This window comes from Xiphias gladius, chromosome 7 (assembly GCF_016859285.1).
Source record: "Xiphias gladius isolate SHS-SW01 ecotype Sanya breed wild chromosome 7, ASM1685928v1, whole genome shotgun sequence".
Classification (NCBI taxonomy): Eukaryota; Metazoa; Chordata; class Actinopteri; order Istiophoriformes; family Xiphiidae; genus Xiphias; species Xiphias gladius.
In genome coordinates, this window is record NC_053406.1 from 24,864,110 (window position 1) to 24,882,448 (window position 18,339).

At 39.5% G+C, this 18,339-nt stretch overlaps 1 protein-coding gene across 1 annotated transcript in view; it reads left to right on the plus strand.

The window, feature by feature from the left end:
* Positions 1-1,319: 1,319 nt before the first annotated feature.
* tyw1 (tRNA-yW synthesizing protein 1 homolog (S. cerevisiae)) overlaps positions 1,320-18,339 on the plus strand; it is a 53,334-nt gene continuing 36,314 nt past the window's right edge. Inside the window, exons 1-8 of the mRNA XM_040130945.1 lie at positions 1,320-1,449; positions 1,754-1,881; positions 2,085-2,216; positions 2,600-2,701; positions 3,806-4,000; positions 4,271-4,552; positions 6,541-6,663; positions 14,328-14,460. Of these exons, the coding sequence (XP_039986879.1) occupies positions 1,386-1,449; positions 1,754-1,881; positions 2,085-2,216; positions 2,600-2,701; positions 3,806-4,000; positions 4,271-4,552; positions 6,541-6,663; positions 14,328-14,460 (1,159 nt within the window). The 5' untranslated portion in view covers positions 1,320-1,385. The remainder of the gene's footprint in view (positions 1,450-1,753; positions 1,882-2,084; positions 2,217-2,599; positions 2,702-3,805; positions 4,001-4,270; positions 4,553-6,540; positions 6,664-14,327; positions 14,461-18,339) is intronic.

The following is an 18,339-nucleotide window of genomic DNA, read 5'->3' on the forward strand; positions in this document are numbered from 1 at the left end:
TACGATTATCATTAGTACTAACGTGACTATGGCCTCTAAACAGTATTAAAAATCAGTATTAATGTCAGAGGCATTCCCACCGATGAATGCTGTAGTTTCTAGCTGTTAACCACAAGACAACAACTAACACAATCACTCACGTCAGTTCGTTTCTAACCGTTTTTTTGGTCACTGTATTTTGAATGTATTTACTGTGAAATGTAAACTAATACTAAAACTAATAATCCTTATTTGAAGAGCACTTTTCGAAACTCGAGTAACAAAGTGCTTCACACAGGGCAGCAAAATAAAACCGAAACCATAAGATCAAAAAAATAATGATACAAAGATAAAACCAGTTCAGTCATGTAAGATAAAAGAAATTGCAAAAGGGGGATAAAACTGAAGTAAAAAAAGACAAACAAAGCAAAAACTCAAATAACTGGGAGAAATGCCACGAAGACAAAGTAATCAATAAGATATTCAAACCAATTCTTAAACATGATGGGAACCAGTGAAAAGAAGCTAAAACTGGAGTGATGAGGTCCTGCGTCTTGGTTCTGGTTCTGGCAGCTGAGCTCTGTGCAGTCTGGACTTGATCGATTGGTTTTTGGCAAACACAAGTAAAAAGGCTGTTGCAATAACAAGGCACGAATAAATAAAGGCATGAAGAGCGGTCCGTGTCTTTAAGACTGAAATATTTCTAAGAACAATTATCATATTTTTGTACATTCGTTTCCAACGCGTCAGTTGTATTTTGAAAGTTTCAGCGTTTGTAACATCCCCTCCCGTACCCTGTGTGTGTGTGTGTGTGTGTGTGTGTGTGTGTGTGTGTGTGTGTGTGTGTGTGTGTGTGTGTGTGTATAATGTGTCTATCTATATAGAGATAGATAGATAGATGTCTACTTTCCTCTAAACTTATACTTTCCACTAACCTTGCATTACTGGCATCACAGTAGCTAAATACAGAATTTTATTTTAATTGTGCTGTGTAATTATATTTGTGTCGTACGTTCTGTCACAATCGACTTTACAAACAATATCACACGAACTATACAGGTCAACACTTTCAAAACAAAACTTTCAAAACAGACGGCGGTGAGCATCGAGGCAGGCATATTGCAATAGGAATACTTCCGGTAATGAAGTTAAAAAATAAAACTTCGAAATTGGGTAAAAGTGTTAGTACGCATCGTGAATCTTTACATGAGCAGGAAAAAATAAAAGCTGCTGTGTATGTGATTTTCGGCAACGCATCGAAATATTTTTGCCTCGGTATGTCTGTTTCGAATGTCGCGTAGCAGCAACAATACAAAGAACTACACTTCCCAGCGTGCTCAGTGGCCAAACAACATGGTTGCACATACCAGTAGCTGTTGAGGACAGTGCATATACCATTTGCAGCTATGCTGAATTTCTATCTAATAATTTTGCTTTTCATAATACGTGTGTCTACCTCTGATAATAAAGGTGAGTTCGTGTGATTTTTAACGGCACTCGAAACTAACCTACCGTCATGTTGCAGCCTACGTTGGTGACATTGCTAGCTAGCATGTATTGCTAGCTGGTCACCCGCCTTCTGCACCCTGCAGGTGACCTAAGTTTGGGGTTGCATCCCGTTGTCTTGTCGCTTGCCGCTGCTCCAGGGTTAGCCGCCGTCTGGTAAAAACCATTGCTGCGCTGCATTTGTACACGTAGCGACGTTGGCTAGCCTTTGTGATTCACGACGTCTCTGAAAACAGAGGACTCAGTTTGATGTCTCCTCTCCCTCCAGCCTCTAAGAATGAACGCAGTCCCGGCGAGAGCTGTTTCATGTCGATATGGCACAACAGGCTGTACTTGTACTCAGCGGCTGCACTTGTCTTTGGGATCTGGTTCTCACTGAAGATGGCACTGAAGAAGGTGAATAGTCTCTTGCTCACACCCCCCTCCACTCGTGTGTGGTCTCTTAGTCATACTGTCTTGGTAGTCTTTCTAAAAGTGCAGATTTGTGTGAACCTGTTTTGCCAGGAGCCACTGGTTTACAGTTGAAGTGTTTAGGCACCGCTCATGTTTACAGACTTTAATTTCTTTGCGCTTGCATGTCTTTCTCTGTATGGTTTTAGAAAAGTTTCTCCAAGGATATTGGTCCTTGGGTCTACAAAGCTGTGAAGAACAACGAGCGCCCCGGCAGAGACCCTGTGGTTCATGTGTCGGGAGTTCAAATCTTCTACGGCTCACAAACTGGAACAGCAAAGGTACAGACGTTGTTTACTGAAAACTTAAAAATCCTCACTGGCCCGTGATGTTGATATGTAGACAAGATGATGCTGTAGTTCGATGTAAAATCCAGGGATACAGACCGACCAGGGTTTCTGATTTTTCTACCCAACTCAAAAAATACTTTTCAAAGTAATGCATCTAAGTGTAACGATAGCACTAAATGTGCCTAAAAACTGACCACAGAATATAATCAGTCTCGGACACAGTGTCAAAAAAATCTGAGTTTCACAAAAGTAGGATTTAACGAAAGTGAAATTCCAGTCATGATTGATTAGTTACAGACCTGCAGGTCACACGTAGTAAATTTACCCTTCCAAGATGTCTGATAAGCATCAACTGAGACTCTTTGTTTGTTCAGGGCTTTGCAAAAGAGCTGTCAGAAGAGGTTAAGGCTCTGGGGATACCAGCTGAGGTGACTGACATGAAAGACTACGATCCAGATGATCAACTTGCTGATGAGGTAAGCCAAGTGCAAAGAGAAGATGCTTTTTCCTTGTCTGATAAAGGGCAGTGAGATGAGAAAAAAAAATACAGCAGTGTCTAGAGACATATGGCCCTCGACTTGAGAATGTCAGTTTAAAAAAATTAGTGCTCCAACAAGAACCTAAATTACTGCAAACTTTAGAGCTGCACCTCGGTTGCTAGCTCTTAATTTTGGCATTGTATAAATTAAGTGACTAAGTTGTGCATCAGTTAATTGTTGCAGCAATGTTAAGAGAATAAGCATACTGTAAATACTGTACTCAGAAGTTGCTCAGGGCTGTTAATTAAATTGGTAAAATGTAACTTCAAGCAAATAAGACCTGGCAACATGTACTTACAGGCGAGGCTCAGTTAGAACAGAATTAATCAAAGCATAATAAATCATTACTGTTATTTATTGAAAGCTTGACAACAAACAGTACAGTAATCCTCAAGTACTGTAATGTTGCAGCTCAGCCTTTCCTTCTTTTTCACTGATGCGATTCTTCAAAGGGCTGGCACAGAGGACAAATGTGTTACACTAATCCTGCTTGAATAAAGAAAGATGGATTATTTTCATCCGTGTTCCCTTTTTATTTTGTGGGCACAGGCACTGTATAGTGCACTTAGTGATGAATAGGAGATTGGTTGGCTGGTACACAGCCGGAGAGACAATAGCTCTTTATTGAATGGCACAGTGATACAGTTTTCAGTGATGGAAGATCTCCACGAGAAAAATGACCGCAGGTACCAGTCGCTCCCCAGATGAAGGTGATCCTCTGTGCACTGACTCACTACCTAGCCATCAGTCAAGAAGACGTCGTTTGTTTGGCAACTTAGACCCTGTAAGACATGAGACAGGGCAACTGCCTCTCTCCTGAAATTTTCTGTTTTCTGTTCTGCTCCGTAGTGGTCAGAAATCGATTATCCATAATTTTGTTCCTCAAGTCCAAATTAACATTTCTGTTTAGTATTTTTTGTTCAAAGTGTCCAGGAAAATGTCTTGGATCAAGAAACCCTACATTTACAAATATATCCTCTCTTTGTGTTTTCTGAGATGCACTGGTTCCCAGTCTTCCATTGTTTTCATCTCTCCGTTCAGTGCACTAGTAAGTCCGTCTGCGTGTTTGTTGTGGCCACATACACCGATGGACGGCCCACACAGAACGCTGAGTGGTTCTGTAAGTGGCTGGAAGAGGCCTCCACTGACTTCAGATACGGGAAGACCTACCTCAAAGGCCTCAGATATGCAGTGTTTGGTCTCGGCAACTCTGTCTACGTTGGCCACTATAACACGGTGAGAAACGGTTTCCGTATTGAGTTCTGTCAAAACAATAATATCGGTTTGTCATATGCTTTATAATCAGTTGAAGGATATCCAAAGCTACAAGTTTGACAGCTGTAGCTTGACAGTGGGAAATATAATCTGTGTCCAAACTTGACTTCACATGTAGCTGACCAAAATGTCAACTTGGTCCGCATTCAGTAACTATTGGAAAAGCCAAGCGTGACCAAACTTTCTTTACTTAAACCCTATTTAAACATATTTTCCTTTTCCCCTCTGCAGGTGGGCAAAAACGTGGACAAGTGGCTTTGGATGTTGAGTGGCATGCGAATCATGACGAGGGGTGAGGGTGACTGTAATGTGGTGAAGAGCCGCAATGGCAGCGTCCAGGCAGACTTCCTGGCCTGGAAGGTCAAGTTCATGAACCGGCTTCAGGCGCTGGCCAAGGGTGAGAAGAAGAGCTGCAGCGGGAACTGTAAAACTGGAGGCTCCTGCAAGAATAAGAGGACAGAGGGACAGGTGGAGGAGGAGGAAAAGGCAGCTCCACAGAATGCCAGCTCTGAGGTAAAGGCAGCGAAACTGAACTTATGTGATTACTTCGTTTTACATGGCAAACTATAAACATCCTTTTGGGGCAGTAGGTTGACGTAGTGGTTAAAAATGCTCCTTCAAGTTGAATACCTAGCATTCAGCCTCCTTCGTTGGTAAATATTTGTCCTGCTGAAGTGTCCTTGAGAAAAAAACCTAATGCCCAACAGCTCCTGGATCAGTGTTCTGGCTTTTTATGACGATGACGATGATGATGATGATGATGATGATGATAATTTCGTTTCTTCTCACACATCATATCTCAGCTAATGAATGTTGCTGATCTAGTTTAACCAAACTTAGACACAGTGTTTTTTTTTTACATAGTGTTCTGATCAAATTAATAGGGGACACAATGATCAATCCATGGCTGCTACATCAAAGATCTGATGAAATGTAAATTAGTTATATAATTTCTCACTGATTGGCCCAAGGGCAGCATGTATTATTGTAGTCTACTGTGTGTGTCCATGTGTTCAATGACAAAAAAATGGATGGCAGAAGGTCAGAGGTCAGCATAGTTAGAACTGTATAGGGTTGGTCCTAGATTTGGTATCCGACATTTCTGTTTTCGTGTAGTTTCCCTTAACAGTCTCCCAACTGTACTACACAGACAACAGCTTTGTATATGTTAGGACACTAGTGAGCGGCCTGTCCGTGTTGTTCTTGGACAAAATACCTGTCCAAAATACTTTCCCGACCTCTGCCTCACGTTGTCATGATTTGCAATTTTGATAACATAGTGTTTTCTACTCAAAGAAAAAGTTTTGAGTGGCTTTTCAACAGCAATAAAACACAAAACAAAAGCACGCAACTATGTTCATCGGGATTTGAACAAAATTAATTGTCAAATTCACCAACCATGCACTATCACGAGAATCTATAGCCTTGTTTTTGAAGGATACGATACAGTACATCGTTGCAACCTTATTTCTGCCCGGTGCACTGTTTGACAGACTCCAGGCCTGCCCCCCTTGTGAATTCAAGAAAGGAAAATCTAATTAGGAAATGTCCTCTGGCTTATGATAATGGCTCTTAAAATTAGAAGGGCACTTACGATATCCAAGCGGCTCTTATCACAGGAGTCTGAAGTGGACTGGCAGTGCTAACGGCCCCATGTTGTTCTCCGAACAGTGTGATTAAGATCAGATGAGGTCTGAGGAAGAGGAGTGTTACACTCAGTTTATCGAGTCCTTATTTAATGGCACTGATGTCGTGCGTTTTCAAGGGTATCTTTGTATTAGGAAAATGTTCTGCATGGCTTACATGCAGTTTGACGTCTCTGTCAACACTGTAAATCATGTGAAAATATGAAAATAGCTTTTTTTTTTTCCTTCACCAATCACAGAAATGACGGATTTCACAGGAAGGCAAGTACGAACATAGACATATAACATATACGCACGCACACACTAACAGCTTTCATATGCATCACAGCGTGCACAGATGACCAGTTGTCATGGTAGCGGGCACCTCAGAGCCAACTCTAGCTGCGACTTCTTCCCCTCTGTCTGCAACACTCAGTGCACTCAGCAGAGGTGACATTCAGCCGGAACCGAGAGCAGGGGACCATCGTTGTGATTTATCTGCCCATTGTACCGCTCATGCATTTTATCCTGCTGCCGTCCATGTGGGCAGAGGCTTTGACACTGGGCACACATTGTGATAAATCCTCTAAAATGCCAATAACGTGCATATTGTTTTCTTATTTAATCAGGCAGCCCAAGAGGAGATAATGATGTACAATAAATGCTTTCCGTACGGGCTCCCCTGCTCATCACAGATGGGTTTATAATTTAATAATGGTTGTGGGATGGAACATATGTGAATCTCTCTACTATAGAGACTCATTTACTCTTTCCATTCAGTCGTCCGTTTCACCGTATCCTTGCCCTTTTTCTTGAAAAACTTTTTTTTTTTTTAACCATCTTTTGTGGTTTTTGTTCTCCTCTTTATTGTTTCAGGAAGATCTGGTAGAATCCAGCAGTGATGAGGATGAGTCTGGCCTGCAAGATGAGAAAAAATCCGGTTTAGTGGTGGACATGGAGGATCTGGGCAACATCATGAACAGCGCCAGAAAAGCCAAGGTCAGACTCCATCCACTAGCACATTGGTAACCAAGTCAACATTTTCTTTTCTAGTTAAATTAGCTGATGATCTTGTACAAAATGGACTTCATACGACCTTTCCCGAGCCTCAGAAAACCATTACCAATAAAAGAGCCACCGGAACCTCATACAACCGGGCATTCAGAGATCTAAATATAAGGTAGATATAGAGGACTTAGCTGCCTGCTTCAAAGTGTTCATTTTTTAGAGTTTCCAAGTTAAGGCCTACAAGCAGGCACCATCGTGGCATTAAGCCTCTGCACACCTTAGTCCAATCTAAGTGCGGCGAGTAAAGAGAAGAAGTGGTGTCATTGAAGGAGAAATGGCAGATGGATTGATAGACACCAGACCCTGGCAAGGCGAGAAGCAGAGGCTTGCGTAATAGCGAGGACGCCCACTTCACAGACTTGTGAGGAATGAGTGACTCAAGAAAAGCAGAAAAAATTGAAAAGGAAGAGGCATTATCAGTCCCCTTTTATAGGCCATTGTATAAGAGAATGGAAGAAAATATAGAAATCCAACCCTGTAATGTACCTGTTCTTTTGAGTGGCAGATCATTGACCCATTGACTTCCATACTTCCATTTCATCTGCTGCAAATGTATTTTAATTAGTTCATCTAACTTGTCTTGTAACATTTAAGTATAATTATAATTATTTGCTCACACTTAGATGTCAGGATGACAATTTTGCTTTGTGTCTGTGGAAACAAATTAGTGTTGTTTTTTGCATAATTTGGTCACACACAGCAGGCAGTACAAGATGTTATCAGTTTTTTTTTTTTTTCTTTTACAGTAAACATCTGTCATTGCCAAGAGACAGCAAATATTTAGCCAAGCTACAAATTAAGTGCGAACAAGGAAATCCCCTAACTGGAATATGCTAGTTAGCCAATTTCAAATGCAGAGTAAGCTGATATCCAGAAGTGTAGACTACTGAATATGTTGGAATATGTCGTAGGATCTTTTGAACCTAAGCCCTCAGGTTATAAAGGCTGAATGCAATTTACTTTCAGCATTGCTGTATTATGAAGGAGCTGGAGATCAACCATGCTCCCCACAACCCTAACCCTAACCCTAACCTGGTTTGATCTGCTAGAGAGACCTCTCATTATTACTGGAAGCTCACTTTTTGGCTGTGTTTGACCACTAGGGGATGGCAGAGACTCTCAGTTGCAGGCAGCTCAAATCTCTTAGTGACCCATTGGTCTTTGGCAGAGCTGCAACATCTTATATTTAACACCATACTGTTATTTCACTCCCAAAGCTATTTACACAAATGCTCCTTGCACATCAGCGAGATAGAGACTTGACCTATTTTATTAAATTCACAGTCTTTTTGCAACCAAAATGAAGCTAAACCTTACTTACTATGTGAGTCTGTGTTCGAGTGCTTTGAGTCAATGAGGGTAAATGTTTTTAAGTGAATTATCCAGGATTATGTCTAGGGGACCTGCTCACACCGGTCAAAAAAAATTCAGAGAAACTCGTCATGTTTAGAATACTGGCTCTTTACTGCCCTGTTGGTTACTGCAAGTACGGTGTGCTTTCTTCCGTGGCTGCTTTCAAGACATTTTGATTTTGATAAAATGGGAACTGGTCAGTTTTCACATTCTGTATTTTACAAGTTACCACAGTTACTTACTGATCATGGCAATGTTTATTCATTTTGTTTACTCACGTTTTTTAAAAAAAAAATATTTATTACACAACTACTGTTTCTACCTCCCTAGGAATGCCCACAAGAAAAACTTGCAGTAAACACCAAGACATTTCCATTCAGCGTACTATGAAATATTTGTATATTTGTATCAGAGCCAGATCGATACATTGTCCAGGCCGATGTATCGGCAGATGTTGGCTCATTGCAGATTTATTGGTAGCTGTATATATGTCAGCTATTAAATGACAAGAAATTGAAAAGATATTTTTTGAAACAGTATTGTTTGTCCACCAGAGAGTAGTGGCAACTTTATTTTTCAGCTGTGAAATGTCCTGCTCAGTACATTTCTTGGTTGCTACTGAAGAGGAAAAAAATAAATAAATAAGAGGCATACCAGAAATGTATTTGTTATGTGCTGTGTACAGAAAATATCAGCCACTGCGTCATTATCATATTTTTTAAAACTCTCAAATATTGATATTGGCCTCAATAAAATCATATCATTCTGGCTAATTTGTTTAATACCTCAAAACTCTTTTCCATTAATCCAATGGTCAGTCTTGATCCCTTTTTTTATGGATCTTGACTTAACTTGATTTTCGCAAAACACATTCTCTATAAAATTCATTCCAAAAAAAATTTGTCCAAGGGAGCATGTGGCATTAATTGTTGAAATGTCATTAAATTATTAAACAGAGGAATGATTTTTAGAGGCTGTATATCCCAGACTGAGGACACAAATGTCTTTCACTGAAGAAAATATAGATTTTATACACAACCTTGATCACTCAGTTTCATTGGTTGTGGCATTTCACGCTCTCACACCCATTACACTAGTTGGTTTTTATCTTACGACTGCTAAAAAAAAAAAAAATGTCATTGGCTGTCTTCTTTCTTCACAAATCTGATTGGATGAGTAAGTTACCTCATCAGACCCCGAATGCTTTTTTTTTTTGTCATCCTGCCTGTTGGTTGATGGAGGCCAACCCATATAAAGCAGAGCGCTGTAGAGCTAAATATGGCACAGATGGATTTGTCTGTATTGATGTCACTGGGTGTTTGTGGCCAGGCAGGACTGAGGATGACTGGGTGACTGGATCACTGCTGAACTTGATGATGAGTGCATCTGTCCCTCAACTGTTTTTCTTCAGATGTACCCGATGATAGACTGGCAGGCAGCCTGTGATTGGCTGGCAGATTGCAGAGCTCTTATTGCCCAGTTTAATTCTATATTAATCTTTGGCCACAGTTCTATTTGCATTCTGCCAAGTGCCAGTAAGCTTCATTTCCATTGTTGCTCTAATTGGTTTTGCACCTTTGCATTAGCATCTAAACTTCATGCTGTGAGGCTGTTGCCAGATAGGAGTTAGTGTGCAACAGATCATTAACCTGAGTGGCTGCACGGCTTTCTGGGCAGCAATTTTTTTTAAACGTTTTCAATTTAGTGTCCATTGGAAAGAAGCAGAGGTGATGGTGCTACTACGACTTACAGGGCTGTTGTATTAACTCACAAACTCAGTGTTGGCATAGTTTAAAATGATTGGAGTCTGTCAAAAACTTAACTGGCTGAGCCTGTCCTTTCCATGCAAAATATGCGTTAATTAAGGGAGTTTGTCAGTCTGGTTACATACTGATAACATTTCATCTACACAACAATGTAATACAACGGCCCTTCAACAAATATGATTTTAATTAAAATGTAAAATGTTTCTCCTGAGACACTAAGTTAGTTTTTGAGAGTTGTGTTTTATTTGGTGGAAATGTAGTAGTTTGCCTTATATTGAAAGTCATTTCTAAATAGCTGTTTGTCCATTACATTAACTCCTCTATGACAACATGGCAACAGCTATTAAAAACATTGACAAAGGTAGCACTTATTACAGGACTGTTGTATTATATTACTTTACAATGTACCCAAGTGTCTAATTTGCCATCCTCTTGGTGCATGAAATAGCTGTGTTGAGATTATAAATATACATGACTAATTTATTAGTTTGTGTCCACTGAAATGTAAATGTGCTCTTATTTAGTATTTTACATTACTTTACTTAGTATAATAATAATTATGTTGCACTGGGACAAGGGTACCTTAGCTTCTTTATACAGTATTAAACACATTTAGATCCCAAGGTTAAGTCTTGAAAATATGGACCTTGTGTTTATTATCTTGGATTTATTTATTCTTTTTTTTGGTTCCAGGTCCTCTTTCTCGTTTTCTGCTTCATCCCTCTCTTTTTTGCCTCCACTTCCTCCTGTATCTTTATGCTTTTCGCTTGATCACCCGCTTGCTCTGTGTGTCGTTGCTGCACTGTCCGTCTGCATCTGCCCCATGTTGTGTCACGGTTCCAGAGCACAACATGATGTTGTGAGATGTCCCAGTTCTGTTAATCCAGACAGGTCCGGGTATGACTGGATGTCTGTGAGCTCTCAAGCGAGGGTGAAAGCTGAGCAGTGGGAACCAGAGACTGGGGCCAGATGAATCATTAGGGCTGCATTCAAACACCACAGGGACAGATTGTTGCTCTGTCGGCTGCATGTTGCGTATGCTTTCAGATTCTTGCATGTCAAGGATGCAGTATGTGAAGGTTGACATTTGTTCAGGCTGTGAGTGGCAAACTAGTCTTCTCCCGTTCTGGGGTTTAAATTGCAGGTTGCAGAATTTTCATCTCTGGTATTTCAGCCATATCCTCCTGATGATTGTAACTCAGGGTGGCTGATGCTATCACTGATTGACTGTTTTTGTGGGTTACAATACACCTTCTAGCATCCTTTTAACCACCCAAAGTAACATAGCACCCCACACAAGAGATAAATGAAGTTTCTGGATGTCATCCAGCACAATACCTAATCCTTTTCTCCATAAGAATGAGATGTGGGAGGATTCTGACACCGCATAATGGCCTGCTTATTATCACCATCCCCTGTCGACAAAGGACCTGCTCCTTTGAGGCACTGCTGCTGCTGTTAGGAATATGGAATCTCCACTGTTCTCGGGGCCGTAAATGGCAGGCATACGTGGCCTCAGCTGCACAGAGCAGATAGAGCTGCTAGATATCTACATGGGCTTAGATTTTTCCGGGTGGAAGGTGAGAGTACACCATTGTCAGGTTTGTCAGCAGAAACAGATGGGCTCTGAACACCTTAAGTCATGCTCAGATGCACAACCCATGGGCTGTGTGTATTTACACAACTCATATTAGAGCCTGATCAGTTCTAGGGGGTGTTCAGTCTCCTTAATACTAAGTTTGTGGGATGGCAAAAGCAGATTGAGTATATGTTTACTGTATAAGACACACTTTAGTGTCTTTATTGTATATTTTTCACACCAGATATTTTGATAAAGTGAAGCACTAATATGTTGCAGCCACACAAGTCCATGCAGATTAGGGCTGCAACTAATGATTATTTTCATTACCAAGTAATTTGACAGTTATTTTCTCAACTAATCAATTTATGATTTTGTATGTGAATTGTAAGAAATAGTGAAAAATGCCCATGTCTTAATATGTTTTGTTTTTCTCTGTCTAGAACATAATGAAATTCATAATAGTCATATAAAACAGAGCAACTCCTCACAATTGTGAAGCTGAAACTGGGAAATGTTTGTCATTTTCGCTTGAAAAATTACTTGAACCATTAAGCGTCCATTCAGTGCAGATATCTAAGGCAGATAATGTTTCTTGACCTTGAATTCTTGACCTTTTTCCCTCAGTAATGTTTGTAAAATATTCTGGTCACAACTTTACTGTTTTGGTTCATCCTCACCACTTCTTTAGCAACTAGCTGAGCCAGATATTTCCCTCAGGAGTTGGTAGGAGGTACGAGGAAAAAGAGAGTGAATATTGGACTTACATGCATCATGTGGCCTGACATGAGACTCCAAAAGAAAGGCAATGTTGCTCCATGTCTGCTAGATGTGTAAATAAGCAACCGTTGTCTAACGAGTTCACCACATCAACATCAAAGATGATGGTATGTCAATGTTGTGTCCACAGCTTGTTCCCGCTGCCCCCAAGTGGCCGAAACAATCAGTTATTGCAAGTCAAAGTTTTTCAGAGTAACTTTGTAAGTAACAGAAGCTCAATATGCTCTGGAGATAACAAATACATAGATCCACAGGGAATTATTTGGAAAAGATGGGAATTGCGGCTATAAGACTACCCATGGATTTTCAGTGAATATGGATGATGTACACACTACTTTAAATCAATTTGTAATCAGACTGGCTTGGCTAAAGCAGATGGAGGCTATTTACCCTCTGCTCTCAGAGCCATTATTAAGACTTAGTGGCACATTTCTATACTGTGTAACCAATGAACAAGGGTTAGCACCCTACAGCGAGCTGCAAAGGAGCCGGTGAAATGTCTCGGTTCTTCAGGATTTGGATGGCGATGTCACTTAATATGATTAATCTTGAAGGTAGGTTGTCCATCACACCTCTCTGAAAAGTAATGCCTGTTCCAATGTTTCCTGGGCGACTTTTCTAGCAGGACTTTAAATATCTTAGAGATATGTTGTTTACAGATACAGCAGAAGATTGATAGATTTACATACAAATGCTGTAGACTGCAATAATGTAATCCTAGCCTGAAGGAGTTTGTTAATCTTTGAAACAAATAGGCTGCAGCTGCTTTAGCATCAAAAAAGACAGATGTCGTGGTCTCAAGTCCAATATATATCTTATTAAGCTGTAGACAATTTCACTGGGCCCCTGAGACCAACTGTACTGTCTGGACAGAATGACGCCGCTTTGTTCAAAAATGATCATGTCATGCAGTGCTAAATGGTTAGGTCATACACAAAGTTATGCAGGGACTGCAGAATCACAACCCTTGATCCCCAGTCCTGTCCAACATCAAAGACTTTAGAGGAGCTCTTTGGAATTTCTTGCTTTTAACTGAATTCCTGAAAGTGGAAAGCATCAAATCTTGTGATGGGCAGCCACTACATATTCGGAAAGGCATATTCTGAGCCACAGTCTGGTTTTAAAATACAAAACCAACAACATAATTTTACAGTGCAGTTTCTGTTGAACTCTCTTTGTTCCGACGTACTTCTTCTTTTGTAGCTGAAGTTATAACAATTCAGAACTTGTATCTTGGATCCTTTTAGTACTTTAATCCGTATTGGCAAATCAGAAATCTACATTTATTGCAGTGACGGGTGTGATTAATGAGAAGGTTGCAGAGCAGTGTTCTAACTCTCCATTTGTCAGCATTCTTTCATAGGGAACATGAAATCCCTTGAGTCAATGTCAGCCAATGACTCATTTGCTAACCTGCATGGTTCTTGACCAAGTTAGCAGAGAAACAGTGAAGTGTTCTGCCAGCAGGTCTGTCCACATGAAACTTCATAGCTAAAACACATAGTTACTCCTAACAAGTGCCGGTGTTGTGACAGGTGATGACAGTGTGGTCAAATAGACACTTGTTTTACTCCTCAGTAACTCTTATACCTTAGTGTTGGGGACAGTTGTGAGAGCACATTGGTGCACAGTTGACTCTTAATTTTATTTCTTACACCAAGCTTGGAAAAGATAGCAACTAAGAATTAATGTCATTTAAGTAATTGAATTGGTGTTATCTGACATATTCAAAGCAGGCTTTAAAAATCAGTTTCACGCCTTTAAGTCCTACTTTGTCTATTTGTTCTGTTCTTGTTCTAAGCATTTGAAAAATTATGTCTTCAAGGGTTTTCCCCACATATCCTCATCAAGTGATTTCAGTTTCTTGTCTTTTTTATTATTGGCATCTGGTTGGCCTATGGTTTTGTATATATAGTTGGCTGAAAGACTTTGGATTTTAGTGTTTCTTTTTTCTTTTTTTCTTTTTTTTCCTCAACTAAAATTTATAACATTATATTCTGTTGATTTCTAGTTTTGGAAAATGTCAGTCACAACACAGCAGCAGAGCCTGATATTGAAAGATACCACAGATCAGGGTTATAAACAATAACTGACTCTGAGTTCTGTGTCTGCCACAGAGCAATGAGGAGGGTCGAGGAGACGGCCAGATGGTGAAGCTATCCAAGTTGAATGGAGTGAAGAAGATTGAGGATGAAGGGGAAAGAAGAGAGATGATCACCCCTGCCCTTAAAGAAGCACTGACAAAGCAAGGTGAGGAAAAAGGGGATTTGGATTCAGTAAAAAAAACAAAAAACAAAACAATTTAGAGAGCTTACACGAGCTAACATTAAATTAGAAACAAATATAAAGAGATCAATTTGGTCTAAAACAGACACTGCTTCAGTTGCTGCTAGAATCTTTGACTTCTACGTGTAAAATGTACAGCCAGTTCGAAAACAGCATCTGCTGGGTGTCACTGGTGACTGTGGGTAATATATTCATCTTATCTGGCTGCATTGCTTGGCAATAAAAAAAAAAAAAAAAAAATCCCTTTACAGACCTAGCACACCAGCTGCTTGTCAGCATGTCCTTAACCCTGCTGATTCCACGAAGGTAGCAAAGTTTTAGTTCACTTTAAAACATAAATTATGAGTCGTGTCATTTTTTTTTAAAATTCAGCAGTAAATCTAACAATCATACACAAATTGACAGCCGAGAAGTCAAGTTAGATTTTTTTTAGCTTAAAAGTGTTCGCCCATGGTATTATATTGGCCCAAATATAAGATGATATCTTTTCGGCTTACTTCATTTGGAAAAACTGCTCGTCTACATTTCAGGGCTAGACTTTAACTCACTCAAACATCTCTGATTACGCATGCACAATCCAGTATTTTCAAAATTGGATGTCAGATTGGAACTGTTTAAAATGATGAGAGATTATCCAGTGGAAATATCTTCTAAGAGTAGTGCTGCCTGTGTGAGAGATTTGAATTTAAGTTGCTGTTGTCTGAATGCTTAAGATTTAGGATAGCTCGATATTCATGTTATGATTTTGCTCCCTGTGCTTTGGTAAATTGGTGTTTGTCCCTCATAAAGCCACAGTGTGTTGTTTGTTGACTCAGTAGCTCTGTCTGACACATTTTACTATTATACTCCTCTACTGTTAAATTCATTCACTAGTATAGCACAGGCCAGTCATTTTCAGGTGATGACCCCCCCCCCCACAGCTTACACAGCACTCTATAAATAGGACTCTGTGAGCAAGACTCCACTTCATTTAACCAAATGTTGACCTATTTCGTGGTGTTTATGTTGGCAACAGTCAGTCCCGGAGGACAGTTTGTTTTATTTGGAATAAAAGGATGAAAGTTTTGGCTTTGTTTTAATGATATTGGGTCTTGGAAGGCTGTGTTTCCTGTATAGCCTTTTCCTGGCTTGAAATGGATGCAAAAGACAGACTACTGAAACTCTTGTGTAACGTCCAAGAAAGTTTTAACATAGAGCTCAATATTTTAGCAAATTGTGTGCCATCAACAAGGCTCGGGAGACTAGAACTTTCAAATGGACTCAAACGTGTAGACCTGTGCCTACAATCTGTTTCTTTCAAATTTGCATTTTTCAGCTGTAAAGAGTACACATAGTGGGCAGATATGCATTTGTAATTGTTATTGTAATGGGTTAGTTTGGGGTGAACTGTAACCAATAGCAAAACCTGTATCTGTTTCTCATGACAGAAGAATTAACACATCTGCTGTTTGTCAACATGTTTGTCTGCAACAACAGACGATTAACAATACTCGGTTAATGGTCGGAGTTTTCTTGTGGCAGGATTACACAAAAAGTTATCTTTGACATAGTTGCAGTGTTTTGAGTTTGGTGATATCTAAGGTAACACGCTTTAAAAAGACAGTGTGGCACTAAACATTGGAAAACTATTATTTCTCATTAGAATATTCACTATAATGCATATATTCACTATAATGCATATTTCAATATGCAATATTCACTATAATGCATACAAGTGCAGTTGAAATATTGACAACGACTTTCCAGTTTCGTTTCCATTGCTATATGAAAAAGCAGTACTTGCTAGATCCTGAAAAATAAGCTGCAAACAAATTGGGCTGATTTTCCATCTCTTCGATTAAACAAGTCCCCTCCCAGCTCATTTTATTTACCTCAAGTGGCTCCCAGTAGAGGACAGAGTGTCATAGATAAAAGTATAAATTGTTTTTTAGAATTGTCAATAATTTTGTACCCAATTAGCTTTTATTTCAAGTTATTTTAGTCCACAGTTGCCCCCCTAGAGAGACCACCGCTGATTAAAAACCTTATGGGTAAGGGCTTGTTTATATTCAGCAGCTATTTGCAGCAGCAGGCTATCTGTAAGCTGTCAGAGGATTAGCTCTGGTGGCAAATTTAAATCCTCTTTAAAGAGCTTGTCGAAAAGCAGGTAATATAATCATAGAAACTGATATTTGAGTATCAGACTTTCAGTCGATTTTCAGTCTGTTTATTTTTTGTTTTTGATTTTCATTTTAGTTTAATTTTGCAATTTCCAACCAGAATGATGATGTCTCATTACGTTGAATTTTTGCCGTACAGGCATTGCACAGGAACAAACAGACGCATGCATTTTGATTAATTTCTGTGCACATGGTCATGAACTCCAGAACTTCGAGGCTTTATTGTTGTTGTTATACTGCCTCCTCGTGAAGCTCATGGTCGTTTTCCCTTTGTCTCAAGTACTGATGCCTTGCACATCTAAATATGATTATTCATAGCATAGTGTATTTTTTTTTCAGCAGATACCATTTCTCAGAGATAAAAGAGAAAGGAGAAATAGTAAACTTTTTTTCTCTCCATCTACCCCCCCCTCACTTTGGCTCTATCTTCTCCACTAACACATTAAAGGTCACGGAGGAATTGGAAATCGATTTCTCTAACAAATACAAGTGGGGAAGCTTTACTCATATTAAGATTATGAATACTTAAACAAAAGCTGGCAGGTCCAGGTCCTTAGTTTGGTTTCTAGTGTTTTTGGCCTGGGATTATATATTTTTGTGTCTTGCAATTGCTAGGAGCGAGGTTATAGAAGGAAATGTGCTCTGAAGGTATTTTCAGGTGGAAAAACTATTTGATTCTGGTTAGCATTTTTTTTTGCCCCCAATGAGTAGACCACTACCAATGTTAAGTGTTTGAGAAAAAAAAAATTGAATTCTGTGTGTGTGCCTTTCTGTTGGTGCATTTGTAAGTAGAGTGTATTTTCTACTCATTAAAAGAACATCCCTCATCAATGGCACGCTGTTTCTTTCAGGTGGAAAATCAAAAATGAGTATTATTACCATTCAGCCTTTTCTACAAATATACTCATAAATAGCCTTGATGAATAACATTTGTATTCGACTCATCTAGCATCAAACCTGAGATCTGTTGAAGCAGTGAGAGCTCGTATCCACCTTGTTTCCTGCTGTGTTTTAATTGGATTTTTCATGTACAAGGGTTTAATAGCAACTAAAACACACAAAAGGTTTAGAAAATAAAAAGTTGCCACCTGAATTCCACATCAGGCTGCTCTGCTGCCGCATGGCTTAAGTAGAAAGTCTCTTTTAAATGTTGGAACTTTGAAAGTGAGCCATTCTTAATTCCCCCAGAAGCAACCCCAATATCATTTTCTGGTATTTCTTGAGCAGATGAAGTGATACGGATAAAAGGATTCTCTTTGAAAGACGTTACAGAGGAGGATGTGTTTATTTAAAAAAAAAAAAAAAAAAAAAAAAGCCTGCAAGGACTCACCCAAAAGGGCCATTTGTATCCAGTGGCATGAGACCGTGATAGAGAGGCAGACTTGTAAAGACTGAATTTGAAACAGTTTATCCCCCTTTTCTGCAGAAAGGGAATTTAAAATGCTATCCCCTCCTTCCTACTGCTAATGTGTCCTTGAGCAGTCCCTAGTCACGTTATTGGAGATGTTCAGCAGCCTTCAGCAGAGGACTGTGAATGAATATGACTTTGTGAACACTGAGCATGGCCTTATTGATGTACCACTCAAAGAATATGTAATCTCCACTTTTCTATGTATCAAGTAACTGCTGAATTTGGCTTATGTGTTTCTGGGGTGAAGAAGTGTTTACTGAGTGAGAGCCTTAT